Source organism: Sipha flava, unplaced genomic scaffold, assembly GCF_003268045.1.
Source record: "Sipha flava isolate LNK unplaced genomic scaffold, YSA_version1 237_pilon_pilon, whole genome shotgun sequence".
NCBI lineage: Eukaryota > Metazoa > Arthropoda > Insecta > Hemiptera > Aphididae > Sipha > Sipha flava.
Window position 1 is genome coordinate 1,313,108 of NW_020272879.1, and position 23,561 is coordinate 1,336,668.

A 23,561-nucleotide genomic window follows, 5' to 3' on the forward strand; every position below is an offset into this window, starting at 1 on the left:
CATACTAAATTTACTTAAAAATTAAATCTATACACGTCAATGTGCGTGCAACGTAAAATTTACCATGGGAATATGTCAAGTTACGTTTATTTCTTTACGTGCAAATAAGATAATCGTATTTTTTTCATAAATCACAATATAAACAAAACGTGTAATTTAGTAAAAATTTCTGTTTATATTCTAATAGTCCAATCCATCATATTTTACTAATTATAGTTATTATGCAGATGATGTAACTGTTGTAAGTACCTAATGTACTAAACCTGTGTACAATAATAACAAGCATGATTTCGTGAAAATAATTATTTTTGTCAATTTTCAAATTTACAACGAGTAAAATATATAATTAATACTACACATAATACAATATTTATATTATTATTTTTGTAAAAAAATTTAAATAAGTATATCATTCTGTATAATATGGCATTGTTTTTATCACACAAAATACGTAAGTAACCACCAATTAATCAATAAGTCAATAAATTGTGACACTTAATGTTAAATATTTTAATTAAATATAGACAGATAGCTACATATATATAATTCTGTAGTTAAATTGATAATATAGTTTACAGAAGTATTCATTATATAGATATTGAAGAAAAATATAATAGGTAAGTATTGATTAAAGAATATGAGTTTTTTTTATTATATATCTACTTTATCCGGTTGAATATTATGACAAAATCTAAAAAAAGTTATGGACAATATTATAGAAGTCATTTTACATTTACTTCATTAGACTTTTGTATATTAAAAATTATGAATAAATGGAAAAATGTAAGTTATATCATATTCTATAATGGATCAAGAAATTTTTAACTATAGTTAAAATTCTTATTTTAAATGTAAGTATAGGTATAATTTATTTTTATTTTGTAAATTTTAATCAAAATATTTAAAATGTTGCTTCTTTGAACCGTTTACAACAATTGCAGTACAGCGAAATTCGGTTCTCATCGTATATTATTAAAGAAAACTAATTTTTCTCATTTTTCTTATTCAGAATATTTAATTTTTTATAAATTATTAATATTTTACAAGTGTATATTTATTTAATAAAATAATTTTAATTTCAAAGACCAACTAAAAAATATATAATGCAAGAAACATTTCATAATATGTTATTTTTGTCAATAACCATTATCATTAAGGATTCACACTACACATAAATCTTCTAATAATTCGATTATTTGACATGTGCTCTAATACGCCAATGATCATCCTTTTGACTTGTGCCTCGTTTACCAAAAATATTTGGAATAACTATTTAATTTGTGTAAGTCTTACGCTGTAAGGTATATTTTTTCCAACTGCAAGGGAATTGACCCTCACCTTTCGCTTCACGAATCAATCACTTACTTAGTAGTAGACTAAGTCTTACTACATACTCACATACTAACTACCTAATTTTCACCCTCAATTCTATTCAAATTCATCCCTCCCTCAATCTTCCCCGGTTTTTCTTTACTAGTACATTATCTCTCATGATGTTATCCACTATTTATCTCAAATATCCTCTAGGATGCCTAAATCTATATTCTCTCTCGTTTCTTCCACGATTGGTACCTCTCCTAAACTAATTCTTATAGCTCTGTATACTCTTTCCGTAACTTATCCTCCTTAGTCACTTCACTCATTCTATATAGCTTGTATATTAATATATTTTTTATTCTACCTTGTCTAATTTTTCAGCTGGACTCACCATTATCTTACACATTTATATTTTGATCTTATCGATATCCTCTTATTACATTATACCCCCGACGTTTATCTCCACTTAATCCGGGTGAAGTGACCCAATCGCACTAAGCTACATTATTTTTAATCTTGTATAATACATAATGATGATTTTATTTCTTTCTTATGTATAATATTTATAGAATTTTTAGATTTTCATTCATTATACTTATAACCGAACCAAATTCAATGAAAATTCTTTCGATATTATAACTAAAAAACAAACTTATTCGTATTAATTATTTATTCGTTAACTTATTGTTGTTTATTAGAACTAGCTCCGCTATTTTATACACTAATTATATTTACCAAACTACTATAAACAGGTACCTAGTACTTTTATACGTATATGATAAAAACTAACTAGGGAAAAATTGCAACAAAGATATTTATGATCGGGTTTGAAATATTATTTAAATACATAAATTAGTTATAAATAATTACAGACAAAATAAATCATTTATATAAAATACGTTTTAGGTACATTAATGTCAATTTCATGTTTATTAATATTTTCAAACTATTCGCATCGTATGTTGGAAGACAAGAGCAATAGCTTATCCATTCATAATGTAGGTAACTAAAATAAAATGTAATAATAATAATTTTATAATATTTAAAAATCCTATATACCTACCTACTAGACAGTGATTTTTCAAATTAAATATTTCATTTGATACTTCATTAAAGAAACACATTCACATTCTTAAACAATATTATGTAAAATATGATGTACTAAAATATGTTACGTTTAGTGATAATTTTACACTTTTTTAAATAAAAAATCCTCTTTATTCTGTAAGCTGCTACTAAATAGTTGTTTAGTAGTAGAATTTGGTAAAATCCAGTATACACAATTTTTCAAAACTCTAAAATGCATAAATTATATTTATGATAGTTATTAAACATTAATATTTGCTCTTCAAAAATTATTCTGTTTCGGAATACGAAATGAAAATTACAAAAATGTAGTTTCATAGATATACTAATTTTCAACGCAGAAATTGACTAATATATGGGTTAAAAATAGGTATCGTTTTAAATTACTATGAAATCGCCTGTTCTTATTTATATACTTATAACTAAGAACTAGAATTATACAGGATATACTATATGACTGGTCTTGTTTGTACACTGACTTTTGGATATCCAACTATACTACGATAATTTTTAAACGTATGAATGCAATTAAAATTTGTATGGAGATTTTTTAGAATTTTAATAAAATCGTTATTTTATTTTATTAAAAATAAAATTTATTTTAACCAAAATTAATTTTATAAATTGATTATTTGCTTATTTAATTTGTAATATTCAGCCGGAATGTACTTAACAAATGATAAGTTCAATGTGGTTAATTTTAATTCATTATAGAAATAAAGGAATAAGTTATAGTAATAACTTATAACAATTTTCAGAGACTTTAATTAAAGCCATCATTTCATTACTATTTTGAATATACATGAAAAATTAATGATACAAAAAAAAATTAAAAAAAAATTTGGTTTTTAATTATATTTTTAAACGTTTGGTACTTCAACGTTAAATAAGTTTTAGAACGTCAAGATAAAAATATTTTTGAAAAATTATTATTTCTATAAGAAGTCTGAACGACCGATGTTTATCAGACGGCTTTTTTATTTTGACATATAATTGTGTGCATTCGGCGACGTACCTGTTGCACGTGTCTTTGTACCCGTGTATATTTATCCATATCACCAAGTAATCTGAAACACAGTAGTTACATTTTATCCTGTATAAAACGCATCTGAATGTTGAGAATAGCATATACGAATCTGTGACGCATATTACCTAGCGTAGGTACTTAGTCTGTCTAACCTATCGGAAATTCGTTTTAATGCCGCAACTACGGTAAATAATATGAAGATATCGTTATACTTGATCCAAGAGAAGCCGATTTTGTGAGTGCAAATACGAGATCGCGCGTACAATATGATTCCGATGGACCTATCTCGGAGGAATCGAATCAGTATGGAACGGCATCGATCATTGATCGGAAGGAGAAGACAATACTGTACGCGCATCGCATACGCAGCGCTAGCGATGTATACCGAGTCCCGGAGGACGCGTGTGTAGGTACAATACGCACGCTTACGTAATGACATCGATGTCGGGTGCGCACGGACGGTACGTGGCCGACAACGGACGAGGACAACGACGACGTCGCGAGCAGAGGACACACATGTGTGCGACGAAACGAAAGCGAAAAAAAATGAACAAAAAAAAACAGAATTCGTTTAAATTGGACGCGCGCGTTTTTTCCGGTGTTCGCGTCCCGTACACGCCGTGGCCGCCGCTGTAGTGCGATGGACCTGAGACGACTCGGACGACCCTCGCAATGATATCTGTCTCGACGATCTTAATAAGATATTTAAATTAATGACCCGCGCGCCTGTTGCGTTCGCCGTGTATACGTGTGTGTGTGAGTGTGTGTGATGATACGTGTGTGTATGTGAAATCCGCCGGTCGAATGCCGCCCGATCGAATCAAGGTTAAAGGGAGGATCCGTTTGCGGGGTCAGTCGACCGCATTCCAATATGGCCGACATCGGAATGCGGCGCGTTTTTGTGCCCGATACACAAGCGCGCTCGTATAATACGTTTTTTTTTTTTTACTTTTTTTTTCACCCGTAACCCCTTCCCCACCGCAAGAGATCCCCGGGTCGTACACACCCCCACCAACGTGGCTGCGGCGGCGACGAGAGGACTCGGTAAAAAATCCGACCGCCGCAGTCAGTGTTCGAACCTCCGAGACGGGTTTAACGCGTTCGTTTTCGCGTCCGTCCGTCCGTCTTGTGCGTGCGCGCGTTTGCGGTCGTCTCCCGGACGTGCGTATTTGTTGTATTGTGCGCCGCGATCATGTTGCGCCGGCGCGTCGTTCAAGTCTCCGCCGCGTCGTGAGCAACCGCACGCTCTAACCTCGGTGATCGTCTTCGCCACCCCACGTAAGTCGATCACGCTTTCACTCCAATACAACTGGGACTAACATCAACAAACGTACACCACCACCTACCGAAAAAACCCACGGGTTTTACACAATTATTGTTCCCCCTTCCCTAGACCAATGGTGATAACGACAATTATCACAACATTTCTCAACTTTCGCCGTCCGTTCGTTCTTCCGTATAGTATTTGTTGAACAGCGATTGCGTTCACCTGTTGCGTGCACCAACGACGTTCACATGTTACTATTTAATCAGAGAATTTTTTAAGTTCTATTCCTCTCAGAACCTATGTAACTCTTGACTTCATCGTCTCGCAGCATTTAATTAATTTCTAGTTTCGTTGTTTAATGCCTTTTGGCTACATTTCGCAAATACTTGTTGATGTATATATGCAAGTTTGTTGTGAATTGTTTAGAAATTATTGTATTTAATGAAACATAGGTAATTAGTGCTTTCACTATGCATTTCATATCAGGATATTATTTATCAATCAAATCCAAACATTTATTTTGCAATTCTCTTTATATGAAATATGTCTAATATTAATGTTTCCCTTGTTTATAACGCTGCATATACTTGAGTACTTAGATATTCAAGTTAAGATTTTATAATCCATGTAGGTATCCAGCGGTGGATTGGCTAAAAATTTCGGTCCGAGAGATTACTGTATGACCTGTACACTATCCAATAATAATAATTTTCCATAAAAGTTTCCTTTATTGATGGATTAAATGCTCGTAGAATTGTTTACATCATGTTTACACTAGGTTTTTATCACAATTTTACAATTAAATACAATATACATGATGTATGTAATGCATGTAATATACAATATTACATTATTTTTATAAAATAATTTTTAATCCAAGTACATTGGCCCAGTGCTATAATACGACTACCGGCCCACCGGGAACTTTCCCGTTATCCTGGTGGGCCAATCTGCCGCTATAGATACCCATCATACATTTGTGTTGGGAAAAAATGATCTAATTAAAAATATAATTACGTCGTATATCTCATAATAGTTTATTAACACCTGGAGTATCTTTTACACAATAGTGAAATTGTTATTGCTTTAACCCATTTCAAAAGTGAATAATTATCATGCAGTTTGGTAGTTAAACATAAATGTAAATAATAGAGAAATTCAAATAGTATTATTACTAGTAAACTATGAAAAGCTAAATTAAGCTTTAGCTTGTAATTAAACTGTTGATAATAATTTAATTTTACAACATGATGGGTAATCTTTAATTATACACTCGTATCCTTAAACTTAACTATCTAACTAATTTTTATTTGTTCTAAAAATGTTTACTTTAATAATTATAAAAGATAATTTTTAAATGTTTTAAAGATTTTATATACATTATTATATTTAGTGAATTACTACTATTAAATAAAAATAAAAATTAAAGTTTCGTTACCATTTTACATTCGATTTATTTGTATTAATTAATTTCTATCATATTAAAAAATTGATTTTTTTTTATTTTAGATTAAAATTTTACACAGTTATGTGATTATAGAAATGTTGTCAAAATCATGCCACAAAGAGACCTATCCGAGGTATTATTATTTAAAATAAAAAAATAATCATTTGTATAACAAATGGAGAGTATCAGAACTCTTAAAAAATTTTATTAATATTAAGGTGGAGCCGGAAAATGGATGCGGTGAAGAAGGTTTTATGGAAAAAGTTCGAGAGTCTAATTCGGCTTGTGAATCTGGAGACTATGCACGAGCCATACAATTGTATACTGAAGCTCTACGCCACTATCCTAACAACCACATTCTGTACTCAAATCGTTCTGCAGCACTTCTCAAACTGGGTAGATTTACAGAAGCATTGCACGATGCCACTTGTGCCCGCCAGATCAACCCAAATTGGCCAAAGGCACACTATCGAGAAGGTGTTGCTCTACAATGTTTGGGCAGACATGGAGATGCTCTGGCAGTATTTAGCACAGGGCTCTCCATTGAATCTAAATCTACTCAGCTTTTAGCTGGTCTTATTGAGGCTTCAATCAAGTCTCCTCTTAGAGGTAAGAAATTAAAAAAAAATTGTAAAATTTATATTATTTTTCATATCATTATACAAGTTATTTTATAATTAATAGGTGTACTGGAGCCTATATTTGAACAATTGCAAAGCATTAATCATAATGGAGTAACATTAGATAAATCTCCATTTCTCGTGATGTCTGTAATAGGCCAAGAACTATTAGCAGCAGGGCAATACTCTGTAGCTGTTGTTGTTTTAGAATCTGCCTTGAGAATTGGTACATGCAGTGCTAAGTTAAGAGGTTCTGTATTCTCTGCATTGTCTTCAGCTTATTGGGCTCTAAATTCTTTGGATAAAGTATGTACATTTTTAAATTTGTTTAAATAATAACATACATACACACACACACATACATAAATATATATATATAATTTATAAATCATTTAACTTAGGCTATAGGATATATGCAACAAGATTTATTAGTAGCTAAATCTTTAAAAGATATAGCTGGAGAGAGTAGAGCGCATGGAAATTTAGGATCAGCTTATTTTAGCAAAGGAAGCTATAAAGAAGCACTTACAGCACACAGATACCAATTAGTTTTTGCAATGAAAGCTAGAGAAATGAAAGCTGCAGCTTCTGCTCTCACTAGTCTTGGTTAGTTATTTATAATTTAATAACTATTTTTTAAACAGTAAAGATTTTTTTTGTAACATAGTTAATCGGGTAACATACAATTAATAGCTTTATATAATTTATTATTTAGGCCATGTTTATACAGCGATTGGTGATTATCCCAATGCATTAGCATCACATAAACAATGTGTACAGTTAGTAAAACAAATTGGAGAAGTTCTTCAAGAAGCAAGAGAGATTGGTAATGTTGGTGCTGTTTATTTAGCCATGGGTGAATTTGAAAGTGCACTAGATTGCCATATGCAACATTTAAAATTGTCAAAAAAACTAGGAAACAAAGTAAAATTTAATTTAATTATTATCTCATTTTCATTTTCATTATCTCTTATATTTTTTTAAGGTCGAAGAAGCACGAGCTTATAGCAACTTAGGTTCATCATACCATTATAGGCGAAATTTCTCTCAAGCTATTACATATCATGAAAATGTTCTAAGGCTTGCTCAAGAACTTGGGGATAAAGTGATTGAAGCTAGGGCATATGCTGGATTGGGCCATGCAGCAAGATGTGCTGGAAACTATTCTCAAGTAAGTTTTAAACATATGTATAGACTTACTATCAATTTTTATAATCACATTACTGTCATAATGTTATTTTATTTCTAGGCAAAACATTGGCATGAAAAACAATTAGACATGGCATTAAATACACGTGACAAAGTAGGAGAAGGAAGAGCTTGTTCTAATTTAGGTATTGTGTATCAGTTACTTGGAGCTCATGAATCAGCATTAAAACTTCATCATGCACATTTAAATATTGCCAAATCATTACATGACCGAGCTGCCATGGGAAGAGCATTTGGAAACATTGGAAATGCTTATAGTGCTATGGGTTTCTATGAGCAGGTTAAAACTTAAATGAAAAATAATCATAATTTTTATCCAAACTAATAATACAATTTTCATTAGGCAATTAAGTATCATAAACAAGAATTAACAATATCAAAGGAAGTTAAAGATCGAAACTCTGAAGCATCTACTCATGGAAATCTAGCAGTAGCTTATCAATCATTAGGAGCGTTTGAAATGGCCCTTTTGCATTATAGAGCTCATTTAAATATTGCAAGAGAACTGAAAGATACAGCAGGAGAAGCCTGTGCTTTATTAAATTTAGCCAATTGTTTAAGTACTAGAACTGACTTTTTACAGGCCATTCCTTTTTATGAAAACTATTTAATGCTATCTCAGGTAAATAACTTATAATAATATAATATTAATGTAAAATTGTGATTGATTAATTAATTTTATTGCAGGAATTACATGACGTTGAAGGGGAAGCAAAAGCATGTCATTTTCTTGGTTATGCACATTATTGTTTAGGTAATTATCGAGAGGCTGTGAGATATTATGATCAGGATTTATCTTTAGCCAAAGATCTACAAGATAAGATGAATATGGGCAGAGCTTACTGTAATTTAGGTCTTGCTCATTTAGCATTAGGAAATCTGGAAACTTCACTTGAATGTCAAAAATACTTTTTAGGTAAAAATAAAAATATACTTATCAATATATACCTATTTATATATATATACTAACCACTTGTTTTTTTAGCAATATCACATATGACAAAAAGCTTACAGGCAAAACTTCGTGCTTTAGGCAATATTGGAGATATACTAATCAAGATGAAAGATACAGAAGAGGCTCTTAAAATGTATCATCGACAATTTACACTTGCTAGACAAATTAGAGATACAAGCATGGAAGCAGCAGCATGTAGTTCTCTTGGATTAGCTAACAGATTCATAAAATGTTTTGACAAAGCTTTATCTTATCATTGCCAAGTGCGAAATAAATAGAAAAGTAATTTAATTAGTTGTTTAAAATTATTATGGTTAATTATTTCAGGAGTTAGCTCTAAGACAAGAAGTAAATGACTTGAAAGGTGAATGTTGTGCTCATGGACATATTGGAGCAGTATATATGTCTCTTAGAAATTATACTAGTGCAATAAAATGTTATCAATTACAGCTCGAACGAGCAAAAGAACTAAGAGATAACACAATTGAAGCTGAAGCTTTTGGGAATTTAGGTGATTACCGTATAATTTTAATTTTTAAAAATGTATTTAAAATTATACGCGAACATTTTGAAAATAGGTATAGCAAGAATGAACATGGGAATTTATGAAGGAGCAATTGGATATTTTGAACAACAATTAGCCACTTTAGAACAGTTATCTTCTCACACATCTTTAACAGATAAAGTCAATATTTTTAGAAAAAAATATTTTGTTTTATTTTTTAATTTATTTTAATAAAATAATAATTTCTTTAAACAGGGTCGAGCATTTGGTAATCTTGGAGACTGTTATGACGCATTAGGAGATTTTGATGAAGCTGTAAAATGTCATGAACAATTTTTAACAATTGCAGTACAACTTCAAAATCTTCGGGATCTTGAAAAAGCCTATAGTTGTCTTGGTCAATCATATCGGCGTATTGGACACCTTGATCAAAGTCTTGTTTGTTTTGAAAAAATACTAGTCATTGCCCATGAACTTAACAATTCAGAAATGAAAGCAACATCATATAGTGAATTAGGTTCTAATCATATTATGATGGGAAATTACCAACAAGCAGTGTCTTGTTTACAGAATCAAATTTCAATAGCCAGAGAATTAGGAGATAGAACTCTTGAAGCAAATGCAGCCTCTGCTCTAGGTTATGCCCATCAATTGATGAAACAAAACAGTGTTGCTCTACACTATTATAAACTAGATTTAGAAATTGGCAAGGAGCTCAATCAACCATTGCTGCAGTGTCGAGCATATGGAAATATTGGGAATGTGGAAGAGATTTTAGGAAACTTAAATGAGGCTATTAAATATCAAGAAGAACACCTGTCGATTGCTAGTCAAATTGATGATATAACTGCAAAAGCTGCAGCATATGGAAGCTTAGGATCATTGCATCATACTTTAGGACATACAAGTCAAGCAATAATATATCTTACTCAAGCCCTACAAAGTATTGACATGACAAGGAAACCCGATGAAGAAGGACGTATTAGATTTAAACTTGGGATGGCATTATTAGCTGATGGACAATCTGATGCAGCAAGAGGTCATTTAGAACAAGCATCTGAATTATTAGATAATGCCCTAAATACTATTACTCTAGAAAATTCTCAATCTATAACTCAACTTAGACAAGAATGCTATCAAGCTTTACAAGTAAGTTAAAGAATTATATTATCTAAAATTGATCTAAAGTAAAATATTGGTCTCATGATAATGTGATCTATAGGTATAAGTTTATCTCGTATCATAATTTTTAAAAATTCCACCTATTAAGTTATAACAACAGTTTGATTTCATTAACACCTATTAATGATTAATTTTTAATTTATATCTTGGCTGCATTCTTGCTTCATTTTGTATTTTATTTGGATTCGTATACATGCATATTAAACTGATAAAGTATTATATAATCTATCTAAAATAAGTAAAATGATAAATTTAATTCGGGCGTAAGATGTTTAGGTGCAGTATGAAAAATGTATCCGAAACTTAATACGTTTGGGTGCGTATTGTAGAACTTATGTCTATAACGCCACCCAATGTGACAAACTTAGTTGATTATATTCTTGACAGCTATGTACCCTAAGATTCATAATGTCCACTTCTTATTTGGGCTGAGGAGCAATTTTCATACTCAAAAACAACTAATGACACCGAATCTTCCCATTCAAATTATAACCAAAAATTTACAGAAACAGCATCAAAATCATCAAAATGTTATAAATGTATTGATAGAAATTCTAACGAGAACCCATTTAAAAATAAACAATATTGAAAAAAGTAACAAATAAACTAAGAAAAGGAACTGAAGAGAAAAAACAATTTGTACAAAAATATTGGAAAATTTATCTAAAAAAATAGACGGATAGATCAGAAATTTTAAATAATGTATATAATATATATATATACAAAAATAAAATTAGGATGTTTAAAAATAAAAAAATACATTTTTAAATATTTTTTGAATACAACCACCTCGTGATGTCCTTTGGGTAACGCTAATAGGCTCGAATTTAGTATAGTATGTAAATATATGGAAATAAATATATGTACCCAAATATGCTATTAAAAAGAAGAGTATTATGCTCAAACATTGTATGAATTTCACCAAAAGTGTTTCTCCCATTCAATTCAAGTCGACAAAAGCATTTTAAAATTAGTGACCTTGAATATATGGTTTTCCCAGCTGATCATAATATCATTGGTTAGTAAAAATATAGTGGGGGTCATATAAATAGGACTACACTGCCAATGAGAAACCATATATTGTTTGGTCCTGATGACGGTTTCTCCCACGATCAGTCTACCTCAATATTTTGTAGTTAACATAAATGGAATACATGACCATCTATTTAATCTATTTAATCTATATATCCATCTATTTCATCTATTTAATATAAAACAGAAAAGAGTTTATGAAAGAAGTTTAGTTCTGAATATATATATATTTTTTTTTTAAATCAGCCAATAATAAATGTGCATAAATGTAAATTGTGTCAAAAATACCACCTACCATATTTATTACCAAATATCTGTTTAATTAAATGGTAAAAGTTGTTAATTCAATTTTCATAAATTTATTTAATAAATATAAATGTAAATAATATGAATGTAATGTAATATAAATGTATTTTACAAATAACGAATCATTTCAAACGCATATAACTTTACTTTTTTCACGTCCCACTGATATGCTATTGTAGATTATTATCAATTTTCTTATATATTTTGGCTAACAAACTGGTCACAAAAAATATGCATTCGATTATAATTTTTATACCACAGAAATACATTTATAAGAAGGAAGTTATTACTAATTATTAATTTTTAGTTCTAAACAAATATTTAGTCAAAATTTATAATTTTTACCGTTATCTTTAAACAATTTGATATTTAATTTTAGTTTTATTAATATTTTTATGTTGAAAACATTAGGTTAATTTAGTAATTTGAAGTTTGGATGATTAATTTTATTGAAATTTTAGTAATTTCTGCTCAAACATACCGAAACATTTTTCAAATTTCTCAACTCAAGTTTTAGACTCTTGAGTAGAATTTGAAGTGTATTGGTTTTTAAATTATATTTATTTTTCTGTGATTAATATGCCGATAAAATACTATTTTATTAAATAATCAATACTATTTAATTTGTACTATAATATTGAATACAAAATAAATTCGAATATCTTATACATAGGCGTAAATTGGAGGATCTTGGAAGATTTTGCCCATTCCAAAAACAGCCCCCTTGAAAAATATTGATTATAAAATGTATGACATCATAATTAATTATAACCATAAAAATAATTGGTATGTGGATGTTAATATAGAGAATAGATTAAATTAATATTAAAATGTAACTATCTATTTTGTCGCTTAAGGTTCATGCATAATATTTATGTATTGTAAAAACATATTAAATTATAGAACTCGTCACTAGGTCAGGGGTCAGGAACCTTTTAATAGGAAAGGGACATTTTTTAAAAAAAGTTACTAAACTATGATGCCCAGGGAGCTGTATAGGTTCGTCGACCACTGCCTTATAATAAACTAAATTTACGCATATGGTCTTATATAGGTTTTTTGAAAATCATATACATATATATATATATATATAAGTTTATTTTAACTTTTATAATCCAGCAGCTAGCTTTTAGCTCTAAAATTAAAATTAAAGATATTAAACTATTTTAAATATTTACTCGTTTTTTAACTATGTACTCCAAAACTTTTGCGTACTGAATTATTATTTTTAATATTCCCTTTATATATAAACTTATATGTGTATATTGTGTATTGAATCATTTAAAAAATTTCGTCAAAACTCCTTTCTCATTATCCATTTTATAATTAACTTCATATACTTCTCTGGCTTTCTAATTAAATTTTTTGTTGGATTTTTTTGTTTGTATTTAGTTTTTTATTTATTTAGTTATCATACTTTACTGTAATTTTTTTTTCTCTTTAATAATAGCAAATTGAACCTAACAAAAAAAGTATTTTTCCAATAGTTAAATTTTTTACTATAGTTAATAGTATTTTTATTTTTAATTTTTTTTTTATTTGTTAGACTGTGTTGGTGCAACTAAATAGATGCGAAGAAGCTCTTTTAGTTTCCGAGAAATATCGTATTAGAGCAAAAACTCCTACTCACAATACTAGAGGAAAACCTTCTCCAGATTATTATAAAATCAATTCTATTGAAAATATACTTGATATTGTAAATAAACAAAAAGCATCAGTTCTTTATTATAGTATTGCATCTGGTTATTTGTTTTCTTGGCTTATTGTACCAAACAAAGGTAAATTAAATTTATAAAGTTTATTTGACACATCATATTTTTTATAATACTTTATTTCTGTTTAGGAGTTGTTAAATTCCATGAAACATTAATTCAAACGGAAAACTGTGTAGAAAATCTTTTAGCTTTATATCTTAAGGATGTAAAGAGTACATTAAATGTTCAACAGCCAACGTAAGTTTAAAAAAAATGATAAAAATATGTTTTTTAGTATTTAAATTATAAATTATATTTCAGAATTGATTCCGAATTAAATGAAGCTTGCCATTTAGACGAATTAGGAGATAGGCTTGCTCAAGATAATGAGCGTGGTTACTTAAGAATGGTAAACCGAAATCATTTATATAATTCAAGTAACTACAGTCTAAGTAGTTTATTCAGGTAATTATTTTTTCAAAATTATGATGTTTTTAAATTATTTAATAATGGTTAAATTGTTTTGTAGCGTCGGAAGCTTAGGCGGAAGTACTGTTGGGTCTACTAGTCGGCCTGGTAGTGTTAGAGCAAAGAAAACGAAAGCTTGGCTAATTCCTGATAGCTTAAACAAATTATATGAGTTATTAATAGCTCCATTTGAAGATTTCCTGTTTGCACCTTGTGGTTAATATTTCTCGCTGAATATTTTTTCATGAATATTAATTTAAATATTGATTCTATTATTTTTTTAGCTTCTCATAGTAAAGGCTGTTCTGGTCGCAAAGAGTTGTTATTAGTTCTCGAACAAGATTTATTATTAGTGCCATTTTCGATGTTACATCCAAAAATAGATAATGATTGTCTTTTATCAGGAGAGTATTTAAGCGAAAAATTCAGTTTACTTGTTACTCCATCATTAATGAAATTCAAGGAAAATCAAAGGTTGTTATTATACATATTTTATTATTATTTATTTTTTTATTCAAATTATTTCCTGACAATTTTTTTTATTTATAAAAATATTAGGATTCATACTGAAATTATTAGAAAAAAAACAATTGTATGTATATTTTAACTAAATCATTTAATTTTTAGAGCTCAAAAGAAAGCTGGAGTTAATGAATCATCAAATATGACTACACTAGTAGTTGGTAACCCATTACTTCCAAACTATCTCAATGAACAACTAAGTCTCAATGAACTACCACATACTGAACAAGAAGCTAGTATGGTAGCAGAAATGTTACAAACAAAACCTTTAATTAAAGCTCAAGTACGAAAATTAATTAAAAAGTATTTAATTTCATCATTTATTACTTACACTTAATTATTTATTTCAGGCAAATAAGCAAAACATTTTAGAACAACTTGTTAAAGCAGAATGCATTCATTTAGCTACCCATGTTAGTTGGGAATTATCTGCTATAATATTATCTCCAGATGAAAATGTAAGAATATAAACTTAATTTCTATAGTTAATATATATTTAATAAAATAAAATAATAATTTTTAACTTGTGTGATAAGTATTAATTCTTATGATCAACTTTGTTTTTGTAGGAAACAGCTCCAGAATCCGATATGAATATTTCTGAAGTGTTATTAACTACAGAAGATTTATTATCTCTTAAGTTAAGTGCAAGACTGGTAGTTTTAAGTTGGTCTCATGCACGAGATGATTGGGCAACTTCAAAAGGACTTTATGACCTGACCAATGGCTTACTCGTGGCTGGGGCCCAATGTATACTTGTTTCTTTATGGCCAGTACCAAGTACAGCTGCTAAGATTTTGTTAAGAGCATTTTATTCAGCTTTATTACAAGTAATTTGATCATTTGTTGTTTTCGCATATTAATATTAATTTTATACAATCTCTGCATAGGGATCTAGGGTATGCAGAGCTCTATGTGATGCAATGCAAACAGTTCAACACACAAAACATTTTTCTCATCCATCAAACTGGGCTGGATATTTTTTAATTGGCTCAGATGTGCGTTTATCTAGCAAAGTAGCTTTGATGGGACAGGCATTATGTGAATTATTAAAAACTCCAGACCGCTGTCGGGATGCCTTAAGAGTTACTCTTCATCTGGTACACTTCTATTATTTTATTATAATTTCTTTCAAATTACAACAACATTTATGATTAAAAGTTGTTAATTATTTAATTTTTTATTTTATTATATTAGGTTGAAAAATCATTACAACGCATTCATAGAGGACAGAAAAATGCTATGTATACCACTCAAAAGAGCATTGAAAATAAAGTACGTACTCACGTAGTTTACATTTAATTAGAACAACATTATATTTTTAGTAAACAATCACTCAATAAATTAACATGTTATTGGATATTGAACAGTATGATAGTGTTGGATGAGTTTTGTTTTTGATGTCGAGTTCAAAATTCAAGTACTCAAAAAATAACTAGTTCATTAAAAAAAAGTCGAGTACTCTTCAATTTGAATTTCCGAGTATTCGATAAAGGTAAGTAAGTACTTGACAAATGCCGAATACTCTGAAAAAAGTCAAATAGAGACTGAGACTGACCCGACTTCCCGGAACTGAACCGTCTCATGACTGATATGTGTGAATAGACCTTTAACCTTCCTGGTATTTCGTATCGGAAATATTTGGCTCCCAATTATTTATAGCTTAACATTTTTTTTTTCAATAAAATAGTGAAATAAACTCTAGTACTTGATTCAAGTCCATTGAGTACTCCATTTAAGTTGAGTACTTGTATTTATAAGTACAAATATATTTTTTGTCGAGTCGAATCGAGTACTTGAACTCGATCCAAAAAATTGTACAGTCAAGTACTCGTCCAACTATACAGTATAAGCAAATATATATATTTAATAGAATAACAAGAATTTATATTTACATTTTACTGTCAAAATCAACTAATATATTTAATTTAAATTTTTCTTGAAGGTGGGTGATGTTACTGGGTGGAAAGAACTTCTTCAATCAGTTGGATTTCGCTTTGAACCTGCTGCTAATGGTATTCCTTCTTCAGTATTCTTCCCCCAAAGTGATCCTGAAGATAGGCTTACTCAATGCAGCGCTAGTCTACAAGCATTACTTGGTATTTTTAAATTATTATTAACTAACAATAAAATACAATAATAAGAAGATCCTAAAAATTAAAAACAAATACTATTTTAATATATTTTCATATAACTAGGTCTTAATAGTACAACGTTAAGTGCAATTTCAAAATTAATTCTTACATCCGATGTCACGGATGATATTATTGTTGTAATACGGCATGTAGTTGAACAATTCAATAATAAACTTTTATCTGAAAACGAACAATCTGTTGAGATGCCAGTCAATATGAAACTATGGCATACTCCTGGATGTCATGAACTTTTAGCATCTCTTGGTATATATTTAATTTCATTGTAATAATTCTCATACTCTTATTTTTATAATAAATCTTATTCCATTGCCAGGTTTTGATTTAATTGAAGTTGGCATAAATGAAGTTACACTTCGCACTGGAAAACAAGCCAATAAACGTAGCATACAATTTGTTCTTCAAGCCCTATTAGCCTTATTTGGTAAATTTTTATTTTAGTTTTTAAACTAATTTTATTCTCATACATATATAATCAATAAATCTACAACTCTCATTTTAAAATGTATAGACATACAAGAAGCACCTAAAAGTCTTTCCTTATGTTCATCGAGTTCACTTGAAAGTGTAATAACCGTTGAAGATGATAGACAAAACGATTCACCTTTAAAACCAACTTCGACCAATGCATTACGTGTATCTGGAAGCAATGGCTCTGGAGCATTTACCAGTTATGTTAGGAAAAGAGGAGAACCTGATGGAAGAACAGCTTCAGATGCTTCCACACAAATCACTAAGGTAAGCTTAAATTTAATTTAAGCCAAACTAGATTTGTACAGTTTTTTTAAATTTTTATTAGAATTCAACGGGTATATTGATTATGCCAACAATACTGAGCCGTAGATCTGGTGGTACTAATGGTGGTGGAGAGAGTGATGCTGCCTTCACACCTTCACCACCAATCCCTGGATTGGGAGACGCACTAAGTAAAACTTTAGCACATCAGACTAAGATTAGAAATCTATACTCTACTCCTGTTAGACCAGATTCATCAAGTTCTGCAAGTTCTGCCACAGATTGGGAAGGTGAGGAACTCATAACTTTTAAAAAATTAGTATTTAATAATAATAAAACAGTAAACATAACAAATAAATAGTTTTAAATGGTCCATGTACATTTTAAACTTAAATCGATGATTTCTGATAAAACTGAACTCTATATATAAATTAAATTATGACAGATATTGATTGAGCACAAATGATTATATAATATATTATTTCATTCAATTAAAACGGCATATTCAAAATAGATATAGATCAGTAGTTCCCATTACTTAATCGGCGGGGCCCCTTTGATGGACCAAATACTGCTATGTTACCCTTCTGTGAATACTAATAGGAACATAAAGATCCGTGGCGCGGTACAATACACGCGCCGTAGGATTGGTGTTACGCGGCGCGGTGCATTCTTTACTGATGATTGTCGATAACAATGGCACATGCCAAAGATAATGTGGCGTGGCTTGTAATACGATCTATGTCAGTCCCACGACCCGTGTATTAAATGCTCCAATTTAGTGTTTTTATTTTATTATATTATTTTAATATTCCCCAAAAAAAATTTCATAAAGTAAAAATATTATATAATATCCACGTATTATTATATTTTATACGCGCTACGTAATGACCATATTGAACATTTTCTCCTTTATAAAATACATACAAGCATGCAATTTGTATTTTAGATTGTTAATTTTAATTATTGTTCGGTCGTCGATTAAAACAGATAGCTTGCGTAAAGGCCGGTTTACACTTATTAAAGTAGTCACGTCCGTGAACCACGAATTAGTGGCACGGATTTATACGAAAGCCATGAAGTTCGGTGGAATACAAGTATATCTGAATATAAAAACTAACACACTAGACAAATACCACTTAAAAATATATGCAATGAAATGGCCATAGAGAATTTTGACGTAAATGAAGCAAAGACAAAAATTAATAATATACGTTCTGTTTATTACCAAGAGAAAAATTTCTATAAATTGGGTTTCTAATTTTTTTAGTAAAATATTAAAATGACCATCGCTAATCTTCATATAGTTCATGAAACCTGGTCTATCTTCCACTCGGAGCTCCTTTAACAACGTTTTTGATCCACCTGAAATATTTCGCCTAGCAACCCAATCTCGCACCCATATTTTTCATTTTTTTTTTTACGATTAGATATAATTTGGTTTGCACACTCTTGAGCTAAAACTCCACAGACTGATAACTCTGCGTCTGCCAGTTCTGGTTCCATTTTGGCTACTGACAAATTTACTTGGACAGATAAAAAAATAATAGTGTAGACAATGTCGTCAGTTCTCGAATCAAAGTTACACTAATGTAGGTTTGTTCCAACACGCGGTCAAACTATCATAGAACTGGTGGGAGCATGCACAATATGTTTTTTGCGTTCCAACACACCCTAAACGCAAACTCAAACTATCAGACACTTGTTCCAACACTATCAAAACAGTCCACTGATTCCGACGGAGACTAATAGTCAGAGAATAGGATGGGCAAAAAACATCGATGTTAATGTTCGATACATATATGTTGCTTCAATGTTTTTATCAATGTTTTTTTTTTTTAATTATGTTATTAATTTGTCAGTTCACAGTTTTCAGTTTTTCACGAGGTTTTCTGTGTTGAGTGTTCCGTCGAACGACTCGACCATCGAGTTTCGCAATGGGCATTAAAATTTAAAATACGTAATACGTGATAAAATATGTGTAAAATATGTTGTAACTCGTAAGTGTGACCAACGTCCTTAACAGTGTGTTCATTTTAATTCGTTCAGTCGCGACCACAATTAAAGATATCTTTAATCGTGGTTCACAGTTTCACTTTCAAGTTTTACTATCATATTATAATTATAATTGTTTTAACTGTATTTTAAGATTTAAAACTAAAGTATTTTATGTTATATTAATTTGTGTAAATATTTTATACAACGAAGGTAATGCCCGAGTAAAAAAAATTCAGTTTCATCAATTTTATAGCAGTTTATTATAGTAATATGTATTGAAAAATTAAGTTTGACAATAGTATTTTAACTTTTTAATTCATTATTTAATCAGGAAATTAAAAAAAAACATCGAAAAAACATCGATGTTTTTTTAAAAATTCGATATATCGACACTATCGATATTTATAATTTCGATATATCGAAACATCGAAACATTGATGTTCAAAATATTTTGCCCATCCCTATCAGAGAAACTATTATCACATTTATTGCTCATGTTATCAATTTTTCGCGTTTGAATTTTCATATAACGTTTATCAACAATTTTTTGGTTTCACGACATAAACTATAGTATATATATAGTATAAAATAAATATACTATAATAATATAAATATGTTATAAATATAATATAAATACAAATACATATTATTAACGTCTAAACTGTGTATCTAAAACACTTAAAATGGAAGATATGTACATATTATGATTTTTTTTTTATTTTAATCGCAATTTAATTTTACTGATTTATTATCTATCTCATATCATAAAATCCGAAAAGCGTTCCAACAGAGCTCAGAGTCCGTGATCAATCCACATGAACGCATGCGCAGTAAATCAATCACGAATTAGTCGGTAACTAATCCCAAATTCCGTATTGGAACAAACTTACTGATTCGTAGAGATGGCAACGATATATCGATAACTCTTTGTGATATATCGATATTTTTATATCGTTCGATTGCTCGGGTAAAATATCGATAATCGATATATTTTCATGATATCGATGTATTGCAATTCATAATTTTCATTATTCGTATATGAAAATGAAAAATATTTTTTTCAAAATGTACGTCATAATGCCATATTACAAACTTTAATAATATGGTTTTCATAATAATGATAATACATTTTTAAACACGAATTAATACAGATATAAAATTATTAATTTTATTATATTCCTTATATTTTTGCTTTCCAGTTTGATCTTAATTTGAGTTATTATTAATTTTATACATACGGATATACAATATAGTATATATGATAAATCTACGCCATGTTCTCTTTTAAATGAAAAAAACGTGTACATTATTTTAATATTTGTGCGTCATACACATATACGCCGCGTAATAACATCATTAATTTTATTATTTCCGAGAAAATAAAACCGAATGCATGGAATTACCTATTTGTTTATTTACATCGCACTGAAATACTCAAAAACCGTGGAAAAATCAAATTACTCCACGCCGCTACCACTGTTACTAGCTAAACGATGTATAAGCCTATCATACATATAGATGTTTAAATCTATTTTCGAATGCTACCTATGCATTGAATAAATATTTCATGTAATTCGGCTCAAACCCGTATATGTATAAATATAAATAAAAAATTCTTACTCCATGACCCATATAGTAATATTACTCGGTAATCGATACTCCTATATTATTCAAACATATTAAACAAATGAAATAGACTATAAATAGACTATTAAATATAATACACCTATAGTTTATAGTATACTGTACAGTATTAGTAGTATTATTATTTAATACTATTTACTACTACAATGGTACAGCTGTACAAGTACAGTACTACTACAGTAGTTGAGACAATTGAGTTTTAGAACATTAGCAAGTGGGTTTTTAATTTTTTTTTTTGAACTTTTCTATCATTTTAATTTCATTTCGATTTTCGATATATCGACATTTTTAGTTGATATATCGATGTATCGATGATATGCTGATATCGATATTACGTTATCGATAACGTAATCTTACAATATCAATATTTCGATACATCGAAGTAACGACGATTTCTGTCATCTACTGATTCGTGGTTCACGGACGTGACTACTTTGATAAGTGTAAACCGGCATAATTATTTTTTTTGTTATATCATAATATCACAGTTACAGAATTAATAGTCGTCGTTTATTATTAACGAACGTAGTGAGGGTCACCGCCAGTGTTTATTATTACTAAATATATTTTCATGAAAATAGACAAAACCCCAGATTTTATGTTTATATTATACCTATGTATAAAGTTTTCGAGAATTGCGCGGCGGCAAAGTCGTTATTCCCAAGCAATCCTTGAGCGATAATAATATTGTCGTCTCTAATTTATTATGGAGACATGCGCCAGTGTGGACTGATGCCACAAGTTTGATGTTATTTACATCTATAAATAGCAAAATTCCGAAATTTCAAAATTTAATTACCATCATGTATTATGTAAAGCCTATATTATATACAATATATCTATAGATACATGTGTTACGTCAATTTCGGTCACGGCACATTTAAATGATAATATTACATCATTTTTTAATTCTGGCACGAGTCGTGATGCCCAAGAATTGAGTTTGCGGTGCACAAATTGGAAACCGCTGACATAGATCAATTTATTATAAAACTTACTAATTATACTATAATATACACGTTCTAATCCAATTTTTAATAATTATTATGCTCGAGCGCATTTTTTTAAAATTACAACAATTATTTTATTAAAAAATATCAAATAATCATATATTTTCAGAAAAAAAAATTGACTTGTTATATGAAAAAAAAATGTATCAAATTAGTACCAAAAATAATTATTACCAGTTTCAGGGTAATATTAATTCAGTATATTATTTGAAAAATATTTTTTGTTTATTAACTATATCATCCTATTTCACATAAATAAAATTGACATTGCATGTCATATAATATGTATTAAGACTTAAATTTTTTTTTTTTTTTTTTATTAGGAAATGGGCATTCCACTATCCTTCGTCGTGGAACTCATTCACTACCTCCTATACCTCCGATTAAAAAACTTCATAAAACAAATGATATTTTAGACAACATTGTTGTCGAAAATGAAGTAAATCAGTCGGAGAATACCGAAAAAATGTCAATATATCTTGCGCAAGTATTGGATATATCTGAAAAAGAACAAACTCAACCGCAGTCTAACATTGATGTGAACAGTGGAATTCAAAATCACATCAGAACTTCACAATTACGACAATTAAACTACGAACCAAAACCTACGATATCCGAAGTGTATCATGAACGTAAAATTGGGTTAGGATTAGCACCATCCTTGTTAAAACTGTTGTCGCTTGATAAGCATTCAAACAAAGATAATAAAACCAGTTGGTTGTCACCATCTATGTTAAAAAGATTTGGTGGAGATACCTCACAAGAGACAGCTTATGGCGAGTTAAATAAAAGAGACGAAGGGGATGGACGATCAGTTGCCGAATCCCAATCAAGTACTGGGAGTTATAAAAAACGAACTGATACAAACACATTACGAAATTTTGAAAGTCTAATTGAAGAAGAAAACAATGTGAAAGAACCAAAAATAAGGTTGAAGAAAAAATCGTCTTATGTACCTCCACCACCACCGAGTACTTCTGCTAAACTAATACCTGACTCGTAAATAAAAATATTTTTATAGATTAAATGTTTAATGGTTTATTTTTTTTTTACTGAAAATTACTATTTGTGTATTATATAGTCTTAATATTATGAGTTATTTTGTATGTTATAAAAAAATTTTTTTTTCTGAGTTCTTACTTATTATTAAATTTGTTTTGCCTTGAGCTCATAAACGTAACATATTGTTGTTGTTTAATTCAATATTAATTTATAGAATTAGGTATTAATAATTGTTGAGTTGTATACAAAAAAAGGATCCACGGATTACTCTGTATTCTATATCAATATTATTATATTGTATTCATTTTTTTATTTTTGTTACATTGAGTTTTACAGTTTTACAGATTTAAGTGCTTCAAACGTTGAACATATATGATGTATT

General features: G+C 29.5%; 1 protein-coding gene across 1 annotated transcript; it reads left to right on the plus strand.

The window, feature by feature from the left end:
• Window positions 1-4,498: 4,498 nt before the first annotated feature.
• On the plus strand, window positions 4,499-23,251 carry LOC112683961 (tetratricopeptide repeat protein 28). The gene is made up of 30 exons (XM_025555231.1): window positions 4,499-4,708; window positions 6,207-6,277; window positions 6,363-6,753; window positions 6,829-7,070; window positions 7,166-7,370; window positions 7,480-7,688; window positions 7,750-7,935; window positions 8,014-8,253; window positions 8,317-8,595; window positions 8,661-8,889; window positions 8,959-9,191; window positions 9,256-9,439; window positions 9,507-9,613; window positions 9,689-10,582; window positions 13,500-13,731; window positions 13,797-13,905; window positions 13,969-14,112; window positions 14,177-14,331; window positions 14,400-14,589; window positions 14,743-14,920; window positions 14,988-15,095; window positions 15,207-15,467; window positions 15,528-15,737; window positions 15,835-15,912; window positions 16,583-16,736; window positions 16,836-17,036; window positions 17,107-17,214; window positions 17,302-17,528; window positions 17,590-17,815; window positions 22,501-23,251. The coding sequence occupies exons 2-30, from the start codon at window positions 6,254-6,256 to the stop codon at window positions 23,178-23,180; spliced, it is 6,684 nt and encodes a 2,227-aa protein (XP_025411016.1). The 5' UTR covers window positions 4,499-4,708; window positions 6,207-6,253; the 3' UTR covers window positions 23,181-23,251.
• Window positions 23,252-23,561: the final 310 nt, after the last annotated feature.